The sequence below is a fragment of the Strongylocentrotus purpuratus genome, unplaced genomic scaffold, assembly GCF_000002235.5.
Source record: "Strongylocentrotus purpuratus isolate Spur 01 unplaced genomic scaffold, Spur_5.0 spur5_scaffold_9, whole genome shotgun sequence".
NCBI classification, from domain to species: Eukaryota; Metazoa; Echinodermata; class Echinoidea; order Camarodonta; family Strongylocentrotidae; genus Strongylocentrotus; species Strongylocentrotus purpuratus.
In genome coordinates, this window is record NW_022145615.1 from 2,742,056 (window position 1) to 2,769,390 (window position 27,335).

A 27,335-nucleotide genomic window follows, 5' to 3' on the forward strand; every position below is an offset into this window, starting at 1 on the left:
ACTCTCTGCCTGAAGTAGTAGTTCAGGCTCCCACCATAGACGCCTTCAAAACCAGGCTTGATCGTTGCTGGAAGGAACAGTGTCATATCTCTCAATACTCGAACTGATTTTTTAAATTTCTTTGCTCCTGGGACATTGTACTTGGTACATTGTCCAGTCAAGATGCAACCTCTTGCCCCTCTGCCTCCCTTGCATATAATGAGAATTATTATTAAAGAGTATGAGTAAAAGAAGATAGACCAAGAAGATAGACCTGGAAGCTCGACTGCTGTCTCAGCATTCTTCCAGTATTTGCGGTAAAGTAAAGTAAAGTAAATAATAAATTTCGAGATAAATTCTATCTTCAAATGTGTAAACTACAGAATAGATAACCTTCGGAATGTTGGACTCAGAGTTTTGTCTTATTGTGCTGAATTAACCTAAAGGATAAAACCTTGGACAAAACTTTAATAACATATTTTTACTAATATAAGGGTGTAGGTCTAGAGCTATCAAATGACAATATCCAGGGCAGGAGGTACCCATCTCAAAAACAAAACTGATTCACCGGTCATGAATTTTTTTACAAGTATTCTATGATATACTATAATCTACACAAATTTTGAAGTACCAGCATATTGCATCTCTTATTTAATTGATCCTTAGCTGCAAAAGCTGGTGCTAATTTCAATCTTTTTTAAAATTCCTAATTCATTTTTCATTTAAATAATTGCAGATTCCCTAAAATTACTTTTTTATTTAAACCAGTGGAATTGTGACTAAGGCTATTTCTTGGCTCCTCTTTTCGCCGATAGTAGGCCTATCAATTTTACGAGATGTCTAGAAACTCTTTGTAAAAACGCTTCTGGAAGATCAGAGACATCTCTGTAGTTGGCAAATAAAATTATGACTGTGTTGACGTTGGTTTCAAGAAATGGGCCCCAGATTACCAACATGGCCGGACATACATCCTGGTGGCCATGATAGATAGCCTTAAGTTAAGGGCTTGGTGATGATGTAAAATATGACATTTATTGATATCATATTTCAAACTACACTAAGCCCTTAGGGCTGGGTGGTATAGATCTATACTTAGAAGCCCAGGAAGGTAAGAGCTGTTACTATTAATTATTAATTTCATTTCATTTATTTAATTTTATATATTTCACTCTTGATTGAAAACTACACTCAATATAAATACAAATAAATAATACTCAAAATTTGATAATGAAATGGGGAACTAATACACCCCTGAGGGTTTAGGCCTTGTACAATATTGTAGTACCCTAATAATAATATAAAATTCTTTAATTCACAGGTGAGGAGTGGCATGTGAGGATGGCAGGAGAATCTAGGACGAGGGGGAGAAACCTGATCACTGGCAGATTGAAAAATGAAGAGGGTTTTACCAAAGAAGGCCCTATCAATCACGACAGTGGGAAGGCTAGTGTGATACAGCTAGACCGAGAGCTGAAGGTAAAAAACAATTGAATCAGTTTTAATTAGTGAATCATTTAAATATGTTCAAGGGAAATTCTAAAAAAGAGTTGATCACTTGGACCTGTATGGACTATGGACTACCAAATTTCAATCATGCCATTCATTTCTATTGAAAAAATATAAAGAAATTAGTTGTAAAAATTTCAGACATCATTTTGAAATGGCACAGTTAAACTTCATAAAATGTGTTTTTATGATGAAGGTAAAGCTTCAGAGGAATATTGTATTGTTTGGCAAAATAGAAAAGTATTAGTTGGAAAAAAATATCTAGTTTCCAAAACAATATATGCTCTGTGAAAATAGCACAATGAAAACTGAATACCCGGTATACTTATATCTTGTAAAGCCAGCAACAGCGAGTCTGGCCAGATTGAATGAAACTAGGAAAGTACAGTTTGCTTTTGACAAAAATGGTCTCTGTGCATGGTGAAAGATTTTATGTTCCATTATTCTCTTTGTTTTTGTATCCATTTCACAGGCCTTGAAGGAAGAAAATACCAAATTGCAGAATGACTTAGACAATGTCAAGTGAGTGTCTGAAATTGTATAAGAAAAGTGGTGAAACTCTCCCCCAATCTCTGGGGAATTATAAATTGCATGGACATAATCACATAATTATATAGGGTCCCTCAATTTAAAAGGGCAATGATAGATACACATGTCATCTCTGCTTGCAGCTTTGGTTATGCATGGTCCCAACACATTTATTTCCCTGTGTTGCATGTGATAGAAAATCATCAAAGTTGCATTGCAAAATAGAGTCGTTTCTGGTATGACCTTAAATATTTGCAGGTGCCAACTGCCTGTGTTCAAAATGTTTTTAAATCCAAAATGTGAACCGAGCTTTCTTTTGTCAGGGTCAGCTGATCCCCCCCTCTCCTTTCCTTTCCTTTCCATCTTTTCATCCTGTGAAGTAATGAAATGTGTTTCTTTTCATTTGTAGGAGCATCTATGATCAGCTTGTGACAGAAGGTCCAGTGGAGCAGTATGGTGAGAGGAGAGTGAACCTACTCAAGGCACAAGTAATTCAACTAGAGAGACAGGTATCTACACAGAAGATGGAGAGGAATTTTATGCGGGGGGGGGGGGGGGGGGGGGGGGGGGGAGGGGGTGAGTAGAGAAATTATGTAGATTCAAATTATGTGTGATTATTATCTAATCACTTAAAAGCTTGTTTAAGATAACTTTTAGAGTCTTATGTCTCCTAGAATTGAAACTCCTGCTGACATTTAAAAAAAAAAAAAAAATGAGACAGATTACCTAATATTGTGGACAAGTTTGAGACTTTTATGAACTGTTTGAGCTGCTTTTAGAAATCAATGGAATGTGTTTTGTTCTGATTACTAATCTGAAATTGCTTGTGTTTCATGAAATACTTATTTTTGTTGTGTACGTATGTTTGATGTTTTTCTGCTCAAGGTGCTAATGCAAGCTGAGGCTCTGAGCTCTAGATCTGGTGTCCTTTTTGAAGTGGAGAATAATCTTCAAACAATTGCTGATAATTTCAGGTACTGTATTAAACAATTGAATGATTTTTTTTTTGGAGATGGTATTTGTCATTTGTCAGTGGAATCTGTGCTCCATTTATCCACTAAAATGATAAGAGTAATTTGATTGTAGATACCAAGGCATAACTTAGGGAACCGCAATAACTGCTTCTGTGGAGGTTACCATAAAGACTGTCCTAACAGTAGTCCAGGTTTAAGTGGTCAGTGGATAGATTTGACCTACTCTCCTAAAAAAATACCTTAATTCTGTATCCAAATGAACACACAAAACTGATAACAACATGAAATTGAGTTCTCCTTTTTATTGCTTGACTGTCTGGATTGGCATAAATTGGCATAAATTGGTGGTAGCTAGAAGGTCGATCTTCAACGTCTTAAAATACAAACAGAAGATGAAAAATACCTGCAGTGCTGCTCTCATATCATGCTCAATGAATCTGACCCCGTCTTCACACATTTATTTCTATTAACAAGATTATTTCAATTATTCACTTTGTCAAATTGATTTGTACTGAATAAGACACATGCCAAGTTAAACCCAGTTGAACTTTGTCCATATTTATCAATTCAAGCCTAAATTTTGTTATAGTAAAATTCATTGTATTAATATCATGTCTATTAACCAGGGAACTGCTGGCCAGCAAAACTAAAGGCCCATCTGTCCAAGTTCAAAGGTCACAGATCACTACCATGATAGAAACAGCTGAGTCAGCACGCCTTAGACTGTACAAGAATCTAGAGGTAAGAAAAGAGGGGTGGTAGCTAGAAGGTCGATCTTCAACGTCTTAAAATAAAAATACTACAGAATTTGCAAGTTGAGATGCCTTTCCAGATTTCTTTGTGGTAACAAATTAAATGTGCTCATGGTAGATGGTAGATGACAGTGGGTATGCAGTAAATGGAACAATTCCAACCATTTGATTCCTCAATGCCTTTCTTAATCCCAACAGTACCCCAAGTGTTCCCTTCTCAATCTTTTGTAAGCCTCATGTTACGTGGATTGAGTGAATCTAAATTTGGGTTCATGTGAGCTCATCAAATAAACTAGGACATCTATCCTGGCCACTTGGAACTTAGGATTAGATAAAGCTAAAGGCTTAGAGACAAAAATGGCCAATCTATTATAAAAGCTAGACAACTCTGAAGAAGATCTACATTGTGATTTAGAATATAGAGATTGGGAAAAATAATTTCTTTAAAAAAAATCCTCAATGTTTCAGATCAACAACCAAGAGAAGTTGGAACAGCCTCTTATCTTCACAGGCCTCTATGCTAAACCCAAACCACATCGCTATGACAACAAACCAGTCGACATCATGGATGTATGCAGTGGAAAGATAGAACATCTCAACCTTAAACATGTGGTGAGTAGCTGGTCATTGTATTGACTAAAGTTTGTTTAATGGTTCCTTTCAAGGAAGAATAGTAAAAAGTCATTGGAAGGACTATGTACATTGATGTATCTTTAATAATATTTCCATTAAAAAGAAAATACACCAATAATATTCTGTAGTAGGTAATATCTATGAACAGGACTGTCAATTACTTAGAAAATATCCCCCTACCTTCCAGTTTTGTTTTGCTTGTTATTGTTCATTCTTTATAAGATGAATGGATCAAATTCTTTAAGTAATGATTTGTAAATTTTTGTTTGTTTAAACCTATGATTTTTTTCCTAAATTAATCTGAAATTGAGTGAAAATTCATCCATTTAATTTGTCAAATGATGTATTATTTGGTATTATGTTGATATATGTTGGTGAAAGTGAGATTCAATATTTAAACCAATAATGAAACGCGGTTCACACAAAGATCTTTATCTATTCTGTGTTAAGGTTTACACTGATTTGTATAAAATCAGCAAATACATTGTGGTCTCAACTCTGATGGTAGTAAACTTAACCCTTTTCAATGCTGATATTTTGTCTGCAGGCTAAATTAGAATCCAAACTCTTCACCTTGAATCAACAACTCAACAGTCTCCACCAATCACTTAAGACCTGCTGGTCACCTGACAGCCACGCCCTGCAGCAGGCAGCCAATCATCATCTTCCATCAGCTGTCAATCACAGATTGTCCAGCCTTCTTAATGACACTGAGAGACAGTTGGTAGAGTGCTGTCAAGATCTTGTATCGCTCTCAATCCTGGTTCCTGCAGCTCCATGGGTAAGAGTTGAGCGAATGTAACAGATAGATGGATGAGTGAATGGATTAATTGATTGATGCATTTAGATGGATGGATGAATGGCTGGAATGATAAATGGAATGGTGGATGGATTAATTGATTGATGCATTTAGATGGATGGATGAATGGCTGGAATGATAAATGGAATGGTGAATGGATTGATTGATAGGCAGATTGATGGATGGATGGATGAATACATGGAGTATATGGGTGGACAGATTATTAGGTATAATGCTGCCATTAATGTGTACATGAAGACGAGTTTGAAAGGGGAAGATGGAAGATGGAAAACTGATGGAGGAAGGAAAGAAGAGAATAATGGAGGATTTGGTGGAGCAGGCAATGAAATTGAGAAATTAGAATATACACTTGTACAACCTTTTTGTATTAATGCTAAACTCATGCTATATTCCCTGTTGTATGTAAATTGATTTGTGATATTCAAGTAATCTCCATTAAACCCTTAAACTAATTGTCTTTTAAATAGCCTCTCCTGACCAAATCTGTAATTCCTGAAATCAAGACTGATGATGTCATGACAGCTCTTCCCACATTCCCAAGAAACAAACAACAGCAGGTGAGAAGATTTTTAGAGAATGCCAGTCACTTTAATATTAGTTAATGTACAAGAAGTAACAATCAAGGAAATTTTCAGTGAACTTGTTTAATACACAGAGCATTATTTTAGGATAATCCTTGAACTTCCATAACATGTTCATGGTCTCTCGTTTGTAATGTTCAAACATTGTCCTTATGATTATAGAACAATTCAGAATATAGTAATACATTTTTGCGTAACTAATTGAGAGCCAGATCATCTCAGAGATTGTCTTTGATTCATTGAATGTTGACTATATTTTTTTCTTCTCAAATGACTGTTTAATGCTGTAAATGTTCTTATTCCGTATACATGTTTATGCTCAAATTTCAATTTGAAATTTAGTTTTAGATGGAGTATTCTGACTAGTGTTCTGACTGATTTTTGCTATCACTAACAGTTTTATGAAGAGTGTTATCCACAGTCTTTCTAATAGCAAATAATGACACATTTTTATTTCAGGTAAAGTCGGTCATTGATGCTGTGATCAAGGCTAGCAACTATGCAAGGAGAGTCTCAAAAATGGAGGTATGAAAGCTTTTCATTATACTTTTACTTGTTGATGAAATGAACTGTAACAAAAAAATCTTTTGAACTTAAATGTACATGTAGTAGTTACTAAACAAATGAAATTGAAGCAAATTATTGACAAATTGTTACTATCAAACCAGTATGTAGTTCAACCTGTAGATTTGCAAAGCCAAGTATCAGCATAAGATGTAGGTAGGGACAACAATGTGGACACAGCTAGACCTGTGTGCTACAAATTTTGTCATTTTCTATTTCAAATACATTGTCATCTTCATACTGTATCTTAGGCCAAGGCTTGTGTAGAAGAATTGAGATTCCACCAGGCTCTCTACGATGTACAGTTTAAGTACATGGCTTCACTTTATGCAGCTGTAAGGTGAGCCTGAAATATATACATGTTTTTATCCTTTTTTTGGGGGGGGGGGGGGGGAGGAGAGGGGGGGGGGGTTCAACTTCAATTTTGGGAGAATTTATAGATATAATGATGGAAAACGTGAATATGTAAAAACCTTGAATAACTCATGATGCTTTTAAGAAATTGTAGTGATTTTAAAATGTAACTTAGGCTTGTGATTTGGGGCAACATTCAGATACATAAAATTACGAGTCCAAATTTGCTTTTGTGCCTACCAAATTTTGGCAAATTATTTTACAAGATATATTGAAGATGTTCATTCATGCCTTAAGCTATCATGCAACCTGTCTGCAGTGCAATACTTATATACATGTGTTGTTTATTATTGACCTAACTTCCCTTTTCTGTTCTAGAGAAGCATACATGATGTTTGAAGACAGCATCCAGAAGACGCTTTGTGGCCCTATGAAAGGTAAGTCTACCTGATTTGCTTGTTAATGTAGGTATTTTGTAAAGGATCAGTTGTAGACAACATTCAGAATTATCATTGATTCTTATCAAAAACTTTTTTGGAAACAGAACATTTTTTCTGTTTAAAACATTTGAATTTGTCAGAAAGGCCAGTGTACAACATGATGGGGTTATAAACAAAGATATGTGTAGGACTTATATTCAAGCTAGGCTACTGAAGTCATGCCATTGTGATGTTGTCTTTTTGAGTTACATATACAGTTTTGTTTTGTCTTTGTTCGTTTTTCTGGCAAAAGGCCAAATCATTAGCCTCTCAAGGTCCAGTACAATTCAGTGTATTTATTCAGGAGTCCTAGGAATTGAAGTTGAATTTCAAGTGTTCAACAAGGAAATACAAAGAATCCCATTTTACACATCAAGTGACATCTGATAAGTATACAGTATTCATATATTTCCAAGGTTTTTACTTTTTTTCAAGTAAGGAAAAAATTGATTTGACCCAATTTAAGGTTTAAGTTGTTAGTTGTGGATTCGAAACATTTGTAAGACGTTTCCTTCCGTGTACTTGTACAGGCTTTGGATGTATCAAGTTACATTAACCGCAATGAGCATCAGTGTGAAGCTTATACAGTATACTAGTACAGTCAAACCTGCCTTAATGGCCACCTTTCTGTAAAGGCCACCTGTCTACAGTGACCATGCATTCTGTCTCCCTTGAGAAAGAGATGTGTGTGGTAGAACCTGTCTAGAAAGGCCATCTGTCTATAGTGGCCATGCATTGTGTCTCCCTTGAGAAAGAGATGTGTGTGGTAGAACCTGTCTAGAAAGGCCACCTGTCTGTAGTGGTCATGCATTGTGTCTCCCTTGAGAAAGAGATGTGTGTGGTAGAACCTGTCTAGAAAGGCCACCTGTCTAAAGTGGCCATGCATTCTGTCTCCCTTGAGAAAGAGATGTGTGTGGTAGAACCTGTCTAGAAAGGCCATCTGTCTATAGTGGCCATGCATTGTGTCTCCCTTGAGAAAGAGATGTGTGTGGTAGAACCTGTCTAGAAAGGCCACCTGTCTATAGTGGCCATGCATTGTGTCTCCCTTGAGAAAGAGATGTGTGTGGTAGAACCTGTCTAGAAAGGCCATGTGTTGACATTGGCCACTTTTTCTGTTTCCCTTGGGTGGCCTTTATAGACAGGTTTGACTGTACATGCATAACATGATGTTCACTGAAGAAAACAACTTTAAAATTTTACGGTATGCTAATTACGTGTATTATCATATCATGAAGTCAAATTAAAATAGAATGTACCATTTTTCTCTTCCTGTAGAAGTTCTGTCATCGTTTGAGAAGTTAAAGCAGACAGCCTCTGAAGAAGCCTTGAGAGAGTTCTTGACAGATTTCAAACTTCACAAATCACAAGTGAGTTCAATATGCACTCCATCAGTGGATTTGGTGTTTTGTGTTTGTTCTATTTTGTTTTCTTTGTCCCAAATTTTAAAGTGCAGTCATTCAAAAGCTAAGACGTCATGGTAGTTTATTTGGGAGATGGTTTTGAATATTATTTTCAAATGGATTTTCTTCACAGCTTAAACTACCTACCAGTATCTGTATTGTATACTATTAATAAACCAATGGCCCCAATCTGCTTTGCAGTATATATTTTGACAATGTTTTGGTAAAAAAAGAATAGTAGGTTAAACATACCCATAGGCACAATTTTACTTTGTTGTAAGTCCGTATTTTTACATCTTAGGAAATGTATTTGCAGTTTAAATCCAAGAATTAACAATACAGTAATTTTTAACTGAGTTGCTTCTGTATTACATGGATATTCCTCTTTCGCTAGGGTCACCATTATTTTAAGAGGATTTTGTAATGGATAGTGGTGTCAGTGTACAAATTCTTTTCAGTAGTGTTTTGAGAGAGTCAATGAGTCATAACTCTCTTCTTTTTTATATTTTCAGTTGGAAACAGCCGTTGATGGTTTGACACAGACTCAGGGTCAGGGTGCCGAGGCCATATCTGAGCATGGACAGCAGTTCCTAGAGGCGGTCAAGACAGAGGCCGAGAGGTCAGCGGAAGAGAGGGACAGACTCGCTGAAGAGTTGGAGGAGGTCAAGAGAATAAGAGACCAGCATCTCAAGGAAGGGATGGATGTCTTGAGGGTTTCAAAACCTGAAGATAGTGAACCTGCTGTGAGCGGTGGGAATGAAGCTATGGATAATGGAGAAAAGAAGAGCTGACTGTAAAAGGGACGCTTGAGTCAATATTTGTGCAATATATGTTATGTAATGTATCGGTATTCAAATGAGTGTAGGTTTCCCACCTTCCCAGCTTGTAGCTCATACCGTCATGGAATCACTACTTACACATACCGTCTTTCGAGAGCCAGAGGAGGGATAATTCACATACTTCAACATAGAGTTAACAGCATCCTGGCTTTTGACAGACGATACAATTATTAGGATCTCTGTCCAGTAGTGCCGTGTTTGTGCCATCGAACTGGATCGACCAAATTAATTGATTCATAATATATGTATATGCAATATTTTTTCCCGTAACATGAGAGTAATTTTAATAGTTTCATACTATTAATTAAATGTATTGTTAACTGTAACTGTATAATTGTTTTAAATGGGGGCACGCTACAAGAGTCCTATCTCGCACCCCGGGGCAACGTGTCTGACACGGCCGGTTGTAGCAACTACTCCGAAGATCAAGATTACAGTAATCTTGATCTAAGGAGACATGAACGAACGAACAGACGATACAGTGTATAATGAATTGGCGCTCTCACTTTTCTGAGGCCTCATTGAAATTGAATCATTCACATGTGAATGCTTTCCTACAGGCAAGGAAAGTATGCAAAGACTATTGTGTGTGTTTGGTATATTTACATGAAAACATTCGTCTTTCAGTGAAGTACTGTAAAAGAACAAACATAAATATACTTCCATGTGAGATTTTTGAAATGCAGCGTGTGCCTTCCTTGTATCAACTTCATTGTATCTGTCACTTTCAAAAAATGATTTACTAGGAGCTTATAATCCTACATATCTGTATCATGTAAGTTGAGCTTGTTATTTTGACAGTTATTTTGATAGTTATAGGGGAATTATAAGCCTGTTTATGAGAGTAGGTCAAAGTTCAATGCCTTAGACTCTCTGCAATAAAATAAGAACCATCTTTTGTGCCTGTTCTCCGTTTGGTGCCTTTTCAGTACTTCTTACATCAACTTTAAAGTTTGTGAACTAAATTCTCTGAAATGATGTGTAATTCTAGCAGTAGGATGTTGCTTTAGTTTAAGATATATGTTTATGCAAAATAGTATACATGTGTTTTCCATTACTTAGATTTTTACATCATCTTGCAAATGTTACATGTTAATAATTGACATTATGCTAGATTTAATCATCACCCTTGTAAATTTGATTTTTTTTTTTTGCTTCGGAATGGAAAAATGATGGGTGTTGATAATTTCTTTGAAGTGATTGAAATGTCATTCTACATAAATGGGATTCTGCTCTACGCTTCATCAAAAGTTTACCTTTTGAATTTGTGATAGATTGAATTGAGAAATTAAATTCAAAACTGATTTTCAATTGCCCCCGCCACGTAAAAACGACCATGATATATGTCTAAAGAAATTGAAGTGTTGTGGTGTAGTGGTTCACACACTTGACTTTGTGATGAAAGGTTTAGGGTTCAAATCTTTGCCCGTCCCTAGTATCTTTAGCAAGACATTAATCAACATTTGCCACTCTTCACTCAGGTGTGCATGTGCTTGGGCTTCTCGGCCTAACTTGGGAAAACTATACCATGCACGAGCAGCATTTTCATTGCCTACCAGTATGCATTTAAGCCTTGATTTATGCAGTTGATTAATTTATACAATTTAATTTTTTCTTATTGACTGTTATTGTGAAGTCTATTTTGAAATAAATCTGGTGTGTGACACTTACAATCATACAAAATATGTATATATGAGATTTATTTTGGAAGTAAATACATATACAGTCAAACCTGCCACTTGCCTACAAAGACCACATTTTTGTTTCCCTTGAAAATGGTTTCTCATTGAAACATGTACTAAAGGAACACCTGTCTACAAAGTCAACTTTTTGTGGTTCCCTTGGGCGGTTGCTGTAGACAGGTTTGACTGTATATATATAAATGTCAAAATGTTGTATCAAAACATTCACACCACTCTCATGTGCCTATTAAATAACACATTCACATTCTAATAATCACATTTGAGCTTTTGAATGTCGTTTGAAGGTTATTTCTTCCTTTATTCATACTGTCAAACAAATAATTATACATGTACACTCAAAGACACATTGCTATAACACTTGTAATCATAGTTATGATATATATATATTATGTTTCTTTAAAATCAAACTGAAAAACCATATATAGGTATGTCATTTAGTATACATCATAACACAGGATTGGGTTATCTACATGGTCTCTTGAGCATTAACTGGCTCATCGAGACGCATTTAATATCTGTACATTTTCAATGCTTTATCTATATATACTTTACAATATCGACCGAGGCAACAGTTAATATGCAAAAAATGCTCCACTTTCAGTTTTTAAATGCAAAAGAAAACTCCATTTAAATCCTTCACATTCTCACCAACACTCACAAAAACTATATAGCCACATTGTGATGCATGGAATAATAAGAGATTTTTACACTAGAAAAGTAACAAGACATTGAAGATTAATATACACTGGGTTGTTGTGATGGGGAGGAGCAACATATCTTTCAAAATCATAAATACGTCGTCCATCAAAGTTGGTCTGGTTATACATTTTGTTGTGATTGGTTAATTAATATTGGAAAAGTTACACTGAGGGAATGCCTTTTATACCGATAATGTGCTTCATTTCCTACATCACTTTTTGATAACGGCCCTATTTTACTGATAAGGAGTATGGGAAGAAACTTTCAGTTATACTCGGGGGAAACAACCTTTCCTACGATTCAAACCACATGTTGATTTCTTCTACGTGTTGGCGCTAATAATCTACTAAATCTTGAAAGGCTAGGCTACTACTGAACTACCCGCATGGCATTAGGCAAGTAGACCGATCGGCATGCCCACAATCCATCAAAGATCAGAGCTGAATATGTTTCACAAGATCAGGATTTACTTGGGCAAATAAAATCAATATAAATAATAATAATAATAATAATCCGTTTTTTTTATACAGCGCTCAATACACCGATCAAATGTAGTCTGATGTGTAGCATTGAGATTATTTTAAGCTACAGGGAACATTCAATGTTGTATGATGCATTTAAATTGTATATAATAAGGTTCATTTACTCTCATCTGTATACCACCCCCCCCTTTTTTTTTTGTTGGGGGGGGGGGGGGGGTGGGTGAAAATCTAGTACAATGTACACAAAGATAACTGTCTACATGGCGAGCTATCTGTCTTTCAACAAAGCACTCATACTGGCCAATCATACTACAAATGTCCTACTCCATCAATATATTGATAAACATATACATATTTTTTATTCAATATATACAATGTATGTTGATATATGTTGAAGTTCAATAAAATTTTCTGTTTGTTTTAATGATGAAGGGTATATAGAGGACATAGAAAATGATATGCTGCTTGGCAACAAACTGTGTCTGTTCATTTGGGACACAAAACACTAGCTTCATCTGTTCCATATCTATTCTTGTATTAAACATTTTGCAGGTTTCAATCTTTTCTCAGGGGAGCAAATTAAATCGTACAATAAGCACACTACACAACACTTTTCCCATCTCAATTACATGAGCTACTCTCTAAATTGTAAATGCTGTGCCTACATGTATGTCCTAATGAACATCCATAACCATTGGTAAACTATTACCATCCAACTTATTGCTTCATGCTTTTATTTTAGATATTCACTGTGACTTTCAACAAGACATTGGTTACGAAGCTTGCTTTAATAAGATATGTGCGGAAGACATTTCATCTATGCTACATGTAGACACCTTTTACTACTAAAAGCATGACAACCACACTAAAATCACTCACTGTACACGACTGTACACAAACTAGTCGCTCTATGACATAGGCTTTAAACCACTTGGTTTATTCATGCATGTATCATCCTAACTAAATGCACAACTTGAGTCCCTCAACTGAAAAGACAAGTTCAGCAACTTACAGGTAACCCTAGCCTTATCTGTACCTAATCAAAGTGTCAGATGTATGTTCATCTAGATACTAAATGACATCCATGTGATTCCCAGCATCACAAACTGCAGAAATTACCTACTACATTTATAATGTACAAAATCCAATTTCATTCCTGTTGTTTTGTAGAAAGTAGCAAAAGGAGTAATACAATGACAATCTTTATTTTAGATGAGTGAGTTACAATTAACAAGTGATGAAATAAGTACAACACATGGTACAGCAATGGGAAAAATGTTTATCATGGCAGACGCCTAATAAAAAGTGAAGACATTTGCAACTTGATTGATGAACACTATTTTTGGATCAGCAATCACTTTTTTCTCAAAATTTCACTGATAGGTTTGATTTCACAACCAAGGTTTGTGCTGCTCGGAATGGAGTAGACTACACTTAAGAATATTCTTAATCCTCCTTTTATTTTGATAGTCTCTCTGGCAAAAAGCCAAAGCATCAGCCACTAAAGATTCAGGAAACTCAGCATATTTATCAATGAATCGTTGGAATTGAAGTTGAATTCAAGTGTTCAACAAGGAAATATACGGAATCTCATTTAACACATCAAGTGATATCTGGTACATGTATATCTGGTGAAAAGAAACTCTGTGATGGTTTACAAATGCAAGAATGCCATGTGAGTTCACAACGATATCTTGACCGGACGACTGGAATTTTTTCCATGTGATCATTACAATGAAAACATACTGTAAGAATTCACGGAGTAAAACTGAAGAAAATTTGAGCTCTTCTGTATGATATATTTGAAACTCAATTATGTGACTACTTTAAAAGAACTAGAGTCAACATTTTGTAATTCCAAAGCAGTGATCAAATAAACGCAACAGCAAAAACATCAACGAAGCACAAAACTGCAACACTTGAAGGAAAAAACTTATCAACATTAAAACCTAAGAATCAAGAACCATGTTTACAGTTACACTGGTTCAAAGAACTTGGAACGTTTACCAGTATCTCACCCTAAATGTTAATGACTTTACACATAAAGATGTATGCATTAATAATGTTGATGCAAAAAACTTATCTTTACAAGGGGTTTCTGTAATGTACAATGCCGACTTACCTACATTGGAGTATATCAAATTCTAAATTATTTTGCTCTTAAGAGGACTGTAGTGTTTTCAAAATATTCCTGAACGTTGAATATCTTTCATAACATATTGCTATTATAATTCAAAAAATGGGCAGTAATTGTTAATTTTTGTTTTAATTCCTCAGAGTCTCTTCCATTATTTTACATCAGAAAATGCAAAGCAATCAAATGAAATTAATGGAAAATTCGATGAGGTGTGACCATGATAAGTCATGCCAAACAATTAACAGAAATAATCAAACTTGATTTCCACCTGAATGCAATATTCAGTGTCATCTCAAGATTGGGAACATATTACAGGAAATTATGTAATATTGGCAAATAAATTTCAAGGGGGAAAATACAAAAATAAAAATAAAAATAAATATGATAGCAAGACACGTAAATAAATGGAGCAAAATTATATACATCTCAACCAGGTTCATTCAGTATAACTGCCACTTAACAATTTCTAACAAAATTATATTAATAACATGAACACATTACCTAAATGCAAAAGGAAAAACTGAGGAGGAATACTTTAAGTCATTATATACAATACATATAATGGGGTTTCTTAAAAGCCAAACTTTACTTTTTAAAAGTTGCGCTTTCCTTTTTTGGCAGTGCCTAAATAATTACTGCTACATAATTAATGCCCAGCTCGTATTAGCAGGGGTATCACTGATTCGTTAAACAAAACCATTACATGGTTATAGGCAAGAAATATGTAAAAATAAATACTTGAGTATCAAATCTTACACTACAATCTGCTCAGGGCTTTTCTTGCATTTTCCTTCTCACTTTCTATCAATACCTTACCTTTTTCTTGCCGCTCTTGGCACACAAAACTATAGCAAGTGTATTTAGAATCTGTCATCATCATGATTTATATCGAATATGAAATCTTTATCAGATTAGAATTGAATATCTTGATTTGCGACGTTTGATAATGCTTTATAGGGCGAGATTTTCCCCTTGCAGCATGATTTCATAACAAACAGTTTCTACAGTATATGAAGGATGAAGGATAAAAGTTGTGTGAGTTCATATATCTTTTTTTCAAAAGTATGGTACATGTAAGTTTACAAGATTGATATTTCTCTTTATACATGTATTAGACTGAAAAGAGAGAGATACAAATAGAGAGAGAGAGAGAGAGAGAGAGAGAGAGAGAGAGAGAGAGAGAGATTGGAGGATAGAGAATGGAAATGCTATCTAAAAAATAAGCAATAACATTTTAAACTAATAATCTGTAATAATATTGACAATCACCTGCCTTTGATTACAAATCTAACTCCAACTTTACAATCCTTCCTTTCTAGTGAGTAATTGTCCCTTTTGGTGGTCAAAAAAGTTTCGGGATTCATGATCATATTTATAAGCATGATTCATTGACATGGGTGAAGTGAAGAAGATAACTACATTGCAAGAAATGGATGAAGATCATTTAAGGGTACAAATAGAGATGGACGTGTTTCACTGCATCTTTGAGTCCCAAGACCCGTTACATACAAGCTGTTTTGCTGTCGTCCTCTGCTGACAGCTGTAGAGCGCCCTCTATGTTGGCTACAGAACATTATCTACACCATCACTACCTTCAAGATTTGCTATAGACACTGATCCTGTTTTCGCTCCTTGTATCTGCCATAGCTCAGAAACTTCAAGAAAGCTATATAAAACATAACTCATGCCTGGTCATAAGCCCGACTCGTAACACAATTCCTTGAATTATCTTTTACCATGATTTGGGGGAGCCCCATACACATGTAAATGGCAGACTATATTCTCAAAAAAAAGATCACTGCTGATTCAAACAATTGAAATGTTGGAATTTCTCCTCCATAGCCGATAAAATATAAATATATATCTATATTACATGTGCAGGAATATACACATAATATTCCATATTACTTTCTGTGTTCGTGGGTAGAATAAAATGACTGTGATGACTCTTTTTTGCTTTGCCAATTTGCTATATAATGATGGGAGCTCAGAAAAACTTGCTGGAATCGTATACACTATCATTCAACACAGGCCTATAGATAAAAGTATGTGAGAGATAGTAAAAGTATAGACACTTGTAGAGGGAGAAACATACATGTACATTTACAATTTAGAGAACATACGCATATAATCTCTAATCTATCCACAATTCCTTTACAGATTGTCTTTATATTTTTTTGGTGCAAAATTCACATTTCAAAAAGCTCGCACAAATGACTTCCCTCTCGCTCCACACGAGCACTTGAGCACAGCAAATCTTTGGAACACTGATATATAAAAATGGGAGCGCAGTTTCCTTTTCTTTTTCATTTCCGACTTCAGACAACGATAACTGAGGGAAGGGTTGTTTCTCTAGACAGCTGTCTGTAGGGGTTTGACAGTGTCGTTATGAGGAGGACTCATACCCATGGTTGCACATATCCATCCAGCAAAGTCTACTCTCGCTTCCTCAGACATTATTGCAAATGTATGTACCTGCAAGCAAAATTTGGAAGATATATAAAATCAAAAGTTCAACAAAGGAACACATAAAATAAAAATGTTGTACAGGTCATTGGTGTTGCAAATGATTTTGTTGCATTTCTAAATTTTCTATATTATACATGGTCACGTATTCAGCAACATATATGTCTTGGGGGGGGGGGGTGGGGTACTCACAAATTAAGACATACTGGGGTGTGCTGCTCTAATGGGTCACATTTTCACAAATAATCCCTGAACATAGGTCTGTTTTTGTCAAAATTGTGAAAAATAAGCCTTTATTACAAGAAAAATTGCCCAAAATGACCTTTAAAAATGGGTAGGAGTTTTGAGGCTTGAGAGGCACACCCCCATCCAATCCAAATCTGAGATTTAAATATTAGAATTGTGATTATTGTTCCTTTCTTTTCTGCGATGCCTGCATATTCGTGAATTGAATATCCTAAAAGTGTTGTCTACAAGTGTGTGTACCTGATTTTGAGGTTGGAAAAACATATGTTACCAAAATTCCTACTTTAAGATGAATTTTGTGGTTGAGCTCCGATACAAGGTTAAATTTGTCCAGGGACCAATGATAAACTATGCGCATGTAACAACATGATAACTAAAAATGATAAAAGTGGTCACATCTGAACAATAAAATCTTGTTTGCTGTCATTACAGCACAAGGACACTGCCAACATCATTGTATTGACAGGTTAAAACAAAGCAGTAAAATCAATCAAACCAATATGAAGATAAATGTCCTTACCTTGAGTTTCTTAAGATCTGCCCTCTCATTTGGATTCTTGATCAAACTGAAAGAAAACGAACATGAAGATCAAAAATGTTACTAGCCTATCAAGGCTAAAGTATAAAGAATAAATGACTTCTGGGTGATAGTATAGAGGATCATTTCAATATCAATTCTTACACCAATTGTTATGTTTCTACCCTTCACCATTCATTTTCACAAGTTAGAACAAGGCATGGCGTGAAATGCAGCTGTTTACAATAAAATACATTGCAATATTTGTTGGGGGAGGGGGCTCAGAGGCCTCCCATCTCCAAGAGTATGTTAAGAGTTAAAATGTTTTCTTACCATACGTCAACAAAATCTACAAATTCTTCTGAGAAGGCTCTGGATGGTAATCTTGGTGGATGCTATAAAAGAGAGAGAGAGAGAAGAAAAGAGAAAAAAATCCATATTTAACATTTTTACATGTCTTATTTGTTAAATGAATACAGTATCAATAACTCCAAACATAACATTGCTTCAATGCCATCTTAACAATAAGAACTCAATGTGTAATTTCTTTTCTTTAAGTAGCTTGTTTTAAAAATGCCTAAACTGTGCCACAGACATACAATTGAAATAGCGTTGATGTATTTTGAGTAGCAAAGTATTATGTTTATCTAAAATCTTATTGTTTTATTTGAAAGCATGACGGCTCAGCGGTAGAGCAGTGGTCTCGTAACCAGGTTCGAAACTATTTCGATACACTATGCTCAATCATCAAGTCCCTCAGAGAGGACTTAAAGCTGTCGGTCTCCTGGTTGCTTTAATACTAACAAGCATACACATGCTTTCTTAGCAGTCAAGTACAGTAGACCAACCAACTATCATCACCATCATCATCATCATTATCTATACGGGAGTGTAGGATATCCTGTAGGTCTCCCGGTCAGATCACTTGGTACATTAGTAAAGGTCTATAAATCAGTGCATACACATATAGTCCCTTAGTAATCTCAAAATTGTTTTGCCCCTTGTGGGGACTGTTACAGCAGTAAGGTTCACCACAGTTCCTCCATGAAGTCAATAATTACCTCTTCTACGATGTAATTGAGTAATTCAAAGATGGCCATAGGTCTTGGGGAATCTGAAAACACTCCTCCAACTCCTGTAAGAAGATAGAAGATTTAAAAGAAAATGGTCTTAGTGATCAATCTAAGAAGTATAGTAGAATAGTAGCAAATAGTAGCAGAACATTGAATCCAGAACAATAACATGTACATATTCCCTAGTCTATCATTATGATCATTACCCTCAAACAATTACTTTTTTCTTTCTCAGGATAACAAATGATGTCCTAGATGGTTCCTTGTCCTAAGAGTTCATTTTACTGAGGGGGGTTGGGAGGGGGGGGGAGGTGGAGAATTTTTCTTAGGGACTGTTGATGGACCGATAGGCAGTCGCAAAATCCTTGTGTACATGTACATACAAGTAGCTGATTTAATAAAATGCCTACAGGAACAATGTGGTCCCTGTGTAAGGCATAGGGGAAGAAGAAAGTTCAATTGCAACCGGTTACAGAAAACGATGCCAGTAGTGGTAAATACGTTCCACAACATGAGGGGGGGGGGGGGGGCATTGTTCAGATGATAATCGAGCATATGAAGGGGGGGGGGGTATCTAGAATAAGTTGTCTAGGTGTCAAGGGAGTTGGTTAAAAGGTACTCATCCTATAATCCGATCTGAGCATCAGCGAGAAGAGATAGGTACTAATGTACTAATCCTCTTCAAAATCTTCCCATACAGTAGGTCACCACAAATGTTCTTTCACAATGAAATTATGCAATTTGGAGGTACATATCAATACTGACTTATCTCTTAAACACATGAGAAACAAATAGACCCCTACTAAATTTAACAGTTTCCACATATAAGACATACCTGAACATTGCGTGCAAAGGGGCAAGAGTTGCTATAATTGCTTAACTATTTCATGCTATTGTTCATGCATCTGTTATTTGTTATCTAAATGTGCCTTACGAAGGTTTTAAACACATGCAAATTTGTGTTTCAAAATAATAGTCCAAATTCTTGAAAGACGTCTATTACTAAAGGTCAAGTTTAAACCTCCTCCAAAATGAGTGACTTTACATGTAGTTCATCAATTCATAAAATGTTTTTAACATTAACCTACTTATGATCATTTTACAAATCACTATAATTCTGTCTGAAAATACAAAAATAAAGTCATTTTAATAATATCCTCATATTAATTAGTCATTTTTTTTCCATTTATTTTGTTACTTCATTACCCGTAAGGTAATTTATGTAGAATTAGAACTTAGAAATTGATATGTTGCCTTCCATTATCATTGGGATAACTTGAGCAAGGTTTCTATATGTGTAGCTATTTCAAGAATATGGGCCAATATCTTCACAATCACTTTGACAGAACAAGATCTGGTGCACAGGTTTAAACATTTTGTGATTGTACTTTAAAAGGTAATACAAAGTTTTGGTATGGGGTCATGAATTTAGTTCAAATGAACATATTGGAAGCATATACGACCCTACAATATTCAGTGATCGTTGTCGCGGTCGAAATCGACTCTTAAGTTATGAAATTGTAAATAATAAACTCTTTATGTTGAATAGCTCCCTCTCAAGGTCAAGATATTAATTAAGCTATAAAATAATGTTTATTGACTAAAATTGACTGATTAGCTATTCTCGTTCGGAAATTATATACCCCAACTACATACTCTGAGATTTTCATGGTCGCAGCTACCATTGAACGGCCGTAGGAGCTATTTGAAATTTATCCAAATTTACTGGGAGCACCGGTAAATCTTTATATTAAATTTTTCTCGAAAGTAGAAGTGTTTTAGGGGCTAAAATTTCTGGTGTTTTTAATACATCCACAGGGGCATCCAAATATGTAAAAATTGTAAAGAATCACTATCCACCCATTTTTCAAAATTTCCCAAAACTTTGTATTACCTTTAACTTGAGACATGCTAGCTAGACTGTGACCAATAGAACAATGACACAAAGATTGACATTGATAAAAAGGCATGCCTCATGCACATGCGGAATGATTAATACCGGTATGTATAATTATAAGTTAAGAATGGAAACTCCAGTCTGGTAACAAGTTGCTGTAACTTAAAAGAAGATAGACATGTACCGTACACAGGATGTTTGTGTGATATTTGACAATCTTTCATTAAGAGATTTTACCAGACTTCCACCTCTTTTTTTCTTCAGAAAAAAATTGTTAAAAATGTATGACCAGAATATATGAAACTTGTCAATTTAAGGCATCTAGGAAGCTTAGTCATTTCCTTCCTATGAAATTCAGAAAATTTAATGAGCCAATTATGTCATAGCCACCTGACTAATCACCAATTGTTCTTCATGAAACATGAAATGAGATATTTCATGAGACGTTCATGTAGTTTGTACATGACATTACTGATATGTTTACGTCAGATTTTTGTGTTTACAATTACAGCAACGTGGTATGATTCTGGACTTCCTTCCCTTTAACATCCGGGAAATAAATATCTTTCATGATTTCCAAAGCAATTCAAGGGGAAGTTCATTACAATGCAAATTTTGAGATGACTCGTTTGTACAATGGCCCGGTCTTCATTTCATTAATAAAATAAACTTTGAAAAAAAGAGAGATTTTTTAATCCAATTTTGTCATGCTCTCAATTCATTCTGAAGTTAAAAAAAATTCTGTGGATTAATTGTCATAATCAGATTGGCAATTCTCTCATGAATTTTGTGTGAAACGAACAAGACTTTGTTGCTTTGCATGATATAACCAGTACTCACTTCACATTAAGCAAACAAACAACTATGTAAGGCAATGAATGATTTTAACACTGGTATATGGATATACGGAGACAGAATACCTTGTATAACATCACAAAGTTGCCAATATGAATGTCCCAGAATTCATATATATTCATATATATATTTCAGATTGTCTTTTAAAACAGATTTCTTTTAAATCATGCCCATCAAAACTTGCCAACGCTACAGGAAACTTTCTCTTCAAATCATCTTCATGCACGGTTATAATGCAAGCTAATCTAAACTACAAAATAAGTACAGGTACACCTACAGCCAAAGAGGGAAAGGAAAAACCACCAAATTACTATAAAGCCTACAAAACACAAGACACATTCTAGCACGACAGTCTACTTGTACTTCAAAGCCAGACAATAAGCCATAGAACAATTTCAACTCGTCACATTGCTTTAAGACCACGAACATGCACATGTTCTCCTTGGTACAATAAATGCATCAAGCGAATCAGGCTTCTTTATAATTCTTTCACATAAGTTTTGTTCACACTTTTGGTACTGTCCACCAAAATGTGATTATGTGAACAGGGTTCCAAGAGTAAACATGGTTTGTGTCAAAATTGGAAAAATTTATTGGGGGGGGGGGTGGAATTGTTTTCTTTTGATTTCCATACCATATTTTGATTCATCTCTTTTACTACCCCATTAGTTTTTTGTTTTTGAAAAGTTAATTTTTTTTTAAAAACCTCAACAACATCAGACAAGGACTTGCTGTCCTACAATAAATTACAAATAGCGGTTTTAGTTAGGGCTATAAAATAATAATTTGGTTACTTTAAAATATGCTTAGATTCATTCACTGTCTATCAAGTGAAATAATCTTTGCTGTTATACAAAGTGAATACGCTGTAATGTTATGAAATCAAATAAAAGTGTTATAAAATGGTAGTAGGTGATATAAGGTTAAATGAAGTGGTTGATATAGGGAAATAAAATCATTATTTTTTTTTAATGATACACTGTATGTGCTTAAAGGAAAATTGTATTCCTGTTTGTGAAGAGCCCAATATAGCCTGATAGCATCAACTGTTACCACTGATCGGTCTTGGAGTACCGCGAGGTCCCGACTGACTTGTTTTCCGAATATTCTTGGTCTCTCCCGCCTGGAGCTCGTAGCCGAAGAGGTTTGCTAGCGCCGTCTCGTCAGGGGCGGGGATGGGGTAACGTCCAATGGCCATCTCGACCAACGATAGGCCAAGACTCCAGATGTCAGACTGTACTGTGTAGTGTGTGCCTTGCAGTCTCTCAGGCTGGGGTGGTGTTTAAAGGAGATAAATAGATAATAATAATAATAATAACAATAATAATATTGTGTACCAAGGGAAACCTCATCAGCTCCAATGATGTTCTTCCTAAGGGCCCTGCAATTAATAATTACTCTCAGCGATTACCAGGGACCCATTTATATACCTGGGTGGAGAGTGGCAAACATGGACAAGCGTCTTGCCAAAGGACGTTAGTGCCAGGCTGGGATTTGAACCCTCAACTCTTGGATTGAGAGTCGAGTGAATGAACCACTAGACCACGACACCTCAATAATTACTATGAGATACAGGACATGGCATCTTTAATAGCAAATGGGTACACAGGTACGGTCCTGTAGCTGATGGTCTTCTGTTATTCCCAATAGGCCTGTCTACATCAGCTTGAGTTTGCCAAATAACCTGCTATTTTCAGACTTGGGATATTATCCCAAAGCTCAAAATTGCTTCCTCACCAGACTGATACGCTCATCATAAACTAGCTTGGTATTTATATTAGCCTGCTATTTCCCAAATAGCAGGATATTTTGAAAACAAGGCCCAGATTTCTCGACTAAATATCCCACTGATTACAACTGCGGGCTGTTGAAATTAACTGGCTAATTCAAGATCGGGATAGTTAAAATAGCGGGTTAATTGGCAAACTCGAGCTGATGAAGACGGGCCTATTGAGGGAACTCCATCTCAGCAAGAGGAAGATGAACGATAATACACCAAGAGGTCTGAACTAAATTCATAAAAGACTAGTCTGATATATTGAAAAGTCTAGACTACCAGTGCATGACTATATTCAAGAAAGAATCGTAACATCACAAAAAAAATACATACCGACATATATGACCTTGTTCCCACAAACGAATTTGCCATAGAGTCGATAAGCTGACCGCTCACACCAAAATCACACAACTTGATCTCACCCCGTGAGTTGACCAGGATATTTGATGGTTTCACATCTGAAAAAAAAGGAGGAAATATAAAACAAAAATTACATAACAAAGAATAAAACTGCAATTAGTCATACCAGACATATTGGCAGAGTATTATATAATGAATCTACAGCTCTGTCCTCTTCAGTATGTTTTTAAAGGGAAACATACATGTACAAAAATGTATACCGAATGTAGGCTGCTTAATAATATTGATTAAGACACATTTCTCATTCAACATACCAATTTGAATGAAGTATACTACATAGTGGTCTTTCACTATTACAGAAATCAATGCTGAAAGAGAAATGGTTATTAAATGTAATGCAATCTTTAAAAAAAAAAAAAAAAATTGTTTTCCTTGAAAATGATTTCTCATTGAAACATGTACTAAAAGAACCTGTCTACAAAGGCCACCTGTCTACAAATACCACTTTTGTGTTTCCCTTGGGCGGTAGCTAAAGACAGGTTTGACTGTATAAATATTTTACATTCTTTTAATATCCATTAAAAACTTAGCTCCTACTGGTGAAGTAATGAAAAGTGTATTTATGTGCTCCCTAAGAACTATTTTTAGTAATGATTACCATCAGTGCAAGCTTCCACTATGAAAGAAGCTAATGTTCACGTTAGCCTGGCTTACAGTCACATACAGTTTCTATATTTAAAATGAAAATTGCCCCCCCCCCCCCCCCCACCCAACATCTTAGAACAAAATAGAAATATTTGAAAAAACATGTACAGACTAGCAATCATCTCCATTTGATATGCAATGTTGTTAAAGATAACTCTCCTTTATACATGTCGCCATTTACCATCATGAAAAATAATGCAGAAAATGTAATGACTTTAGGAAATTATACTTCATACCTTTATTTCTATATCTTATAACAAACAGATAAGACACTAACGAGAGTACACTTTTTTCTTTAGGAAGTTGCCATTCATTCACACACAAAATTGTTGATTTTGCCATAGCATTCACGCACCCCCTTTTTCAGTGGTTAACTGCATCATATGTGTTAATGACACCGTTACATACAGTACTTAAGTCTCTATCAAACTCGTAAATCATCATCAACAGATGATTGACAAAAAAGAAATTGTCTCGACTGGAGGAAGGCTGGAAATCAGGCTAATGCTCAGATGCTGAGACTTTCCAGATCGGTGCAGCTTTTGAAGTATTTGTCTAAAAACTGGGTGGCATTCACTCAAAAGGCCAATTGTGGATAACCTATTTCCCTCACAATAAATCTCTTACAAGCCGTCTAGCCATGTTACTTTGATATTAACAACCCTGCCTACCACCACCGTCATCATCGTCATCAACAAGGAATATAACAAGCAATTTTCTTTTTTCTCGATGCCAGTACGGCACAAAACTGCAGCCGAAGTGGAAAGTACTGAACAAACAGTGTCAGAGAAAATGAAGAAAAAAATATGGGAAAAGGGTACATTTAACAAGAGAGAAATACAAGTAAACTATTAATAAGCAAAACTTCTAAGAAGGTTTCAGAGTGTATATATCTGTAACTTACCAATAACAAAACAAGAATCACTGCTTCTGTAAGGAAAACTGGCACTTCTAATTGCCTACTGTAGATCTGTTTTCCGATTGTTTTTCGTAACAAAAACTGAAGGAGAATCCCTCAAATCACCTGACAAATGCATGGGGGAGGTCTAATCCCTCCTGGTCAAACTATTGCAGATACCCTAATTCACGGTGTATTAACCGCACCTTTTTGCCGCCGAAAAAAAAATCAAAGTCGGGGGTGCGGTTTATACACGGTACACAAAAAAAAAAAAAAAAAAAAAATTAAGTTTTGATTTATGCCCCTCCACCTGGTGCTATGCCTGGCAATGTCTCCCAGCTCAGTAATCGGTGTGTTGACTCACCACTCGGAAACTAGAACAACACTCAAATTTGTCTGTCATCTTGGTTTGAAAGTAATCTTTCTGATAGATTTCAATATGAAGTTTATAATAATAATTCCTCCAAATTTTCTTCTATTACACGGCGTACCACAATGTTCTATCCTAGGTCCTTTACTGTTTTTTAAGTCGGCAAAAAAATATCGGCAAAAAAAAAAAGTCTGCAAATTTTTTTTTTTTTTTTTTTTTTTTTTTAAGGGCGAAAAAGAGGGGTGCGGTTAATACACGAGGGCGGTTTATACAACGTTAATTACGGTAGGCAGGCTTTAAGACACACTTCTTCAAAGATTTGTCCCCCAAAATGTGTTTAAAGAATAAAGACAAATGTTGATAAAAGAATACATAATTTGGGTTTTCTGATGTACGACACTGTTTTCTGTCGTTTCCTGTTTTTCAAATACTGAAGTTATATTTCACATTAAGAGACACATAGAGATCTACATTAAACAATGCCTTTAAGGCTGCTTCAAATACATGCCATGGAAATATAAGAAGCTGTCTCCAATGGCAATGTGGTTACAGCTGCCTAACGAAACATCTTCTGTCTCTCATCTCATCTCTCTCTCTTCCCATCGCTGTCACTTAATTCCATTATCCATTTCTTGGAGAAAAAAATAATGTCAAGCTCATCAGGCCTGTCGTCATCAGCTCGAAACCCGCTATTTTAACTATCTCGATCACAAATTAGCCAGCTAATTTGTGTCTTCATCAGCCTGTAGTAGCAATTTATAATAGCTGGATATGTGGTTGAGAAAATATTCCGAGAAATTTTTGTCTTGTTCCCAAAATATCCCGCTATTTTTGAAATAGCGGGCTAATTTGCGCTCGTTTTCATCAGACCGAAGTACGGAGTCAACTTATCGAATACATCTTGCACAACGATTTATGGTTTTTTGTGTTTGTAAATAAACTATAAATGTGTGTACGATCGGACGAGTAGCACATGCGGTCTGCCGTCGACGGCTGTACTTGTATACCTTTTTTTACAGCGTATCGGTCTGGTGAAGATCCAATTTCGAGCTTCGGGATTATATCCCAAGTTTGAAAATAGCGGGTTATTTGACAATCTCGAACTGATGAAAACAGGCTCACCGTCACTTAATTCAATTATCCATTTCTTGGAGAGAAAAAATAATGTCAAGCTCATACAGGAAGGATGTGAGAAACGGGACAAGAGAATACGCCCACACTGTTGGGACAAGCTCTATTCTCTGGTGTGTCTGCATCAAAGTTCAGTCAAAAAGAGTTTTTTTTTTTGCTTTTAAACGGTCTTCTTGGAATAAAATGCATTTCTAGAATTGTCTGGTGAGAATAGAAAGAGTGGCGACTCATTTCATCCATATGAATTTAAAAGAAAACATAAGAAAGTCACAAGACAAGACCATTTGAATACATTTAGTAGAAATAAAATTATAGATGTTACATATATGAGTTAAAATTGATATCACAATGTAGTACCGGTACATTTATACGTTCATATCTACCCGATATAACAGTAAATCAGGTGAAATCATAAATTCCCCTCAGTTATATTTGAAATAGCGTTTAAAATACAAACCTAAAGTATTGCATTAAAAAAAATACAACTATATCTATAATCTATATATCCACAATTTGCATACAGCTCAAAGCCAATAGTATTGTTAATCTACTCGATGTTTACTTGTACTTGTATTTGCCTTCTGTTTTCAACTATTAAACCATTAGTAAT

At 35.5% G+C, this 27,335-nt stretch overlaps 2 protein-coding genes across 3 annotated transcripts in view; one reads left to right on the plus strand and one right to left on the minus strand.

The window, feature by feature from the left end:
* The first annotated feature begins 1,301 nt into the window (after positions 1–1,301).
* Positions 1,302–9,668, plus strand: LOC100888896. The gene is made up of 13 exons (XM_030976532.1): positions 1,302–1,455; positions 1,958–2,007; positions 2,423–2,522; positions 2,899–2,987; positions 3,614–3,728; positions 4,208–4,351; positions 4,920–5,153; positions 5,660–5,749; positions 6,233–6,298; positions 6,589–6,677; positions 7,070–7,128; positions 8,446–8,537; positions 9,083–9,668. Exons 1-13 carry the CDS (start codon positions 1,318–1,320, stop codon positions 9,359–9,361), a joined length of 1,545 nt encoding a protein of 514 aa, XP_030832392.1. The 5' UTR covers positions 1,302–1,317; the 3' UTR covers positions 9,362–9,668.
* Positions 9,669–11,384: 1,716 nt separating this feature from the next.
* The window catches only part of LOC576066 (dual specificity mitogen-activated protein kinase kinase 1), a 36,468-nt gene continuing 20,517 nt past the window's right edge, over positions 11,385–27,335 (minus strand). The window contains exons 6-11 of one of the 2 annotated variants that reach the window (XM_011679148.2): positions 23,595–23,719; positions 22,577–22,754; positions 18,721–18,794; positions 17,993–18,054; positions 17,663–17,708; positions 11,385–16,905 (exon numbers count right to left, since the gene is read on the minus strand). In XM_011679148.2, coding sequence (XP_011677450.1) covers positions 16,783–16,905; positions 17,663–17,708; positions 17,993–18,054; positions 18,721–18,794; positions 22,577–22,754; positions 23,595–23,719 — 608 coding nt within the window. In that variant the 3' untranslated portion in view covers positions 11,385–16,782. Of the gene's footprint in view, positions 16,906–17,662; positions 17,709–17,992; positions 18,055–18,720; positions 18,795–22,537; positions 22,755–23,594; positions 23,720–27,335 lie in introns of both variants that reach the window. The other variant, XM_776412.5, reaches the window with a different exon arrangement.

Bases quoted from the DNA above. Each gene is read 5' to 3' on its own strand.
- LOC100888896 (XM_030976532.1), top strand. From the start codon at position 1,318: ATGGCAGGAGAATCTAGGACGAGGGGGAGAAACCTGATCACTGGCAGA. The intron at 2,988-3,613 runs GTACTGTATTAA...TCTATTAACCAG, and splicing joins ACAATTGCTGATAATTTCAG to GGAACTGCTGGCCAGCAAAA. The intron at 6,678-7,069 runs GTGAGCCTGAAA...TTTCTGTTCTAG, and splicing joins TCACTTTATGCAGCTGTAAG to AGAAGCATACATGATGTTTG.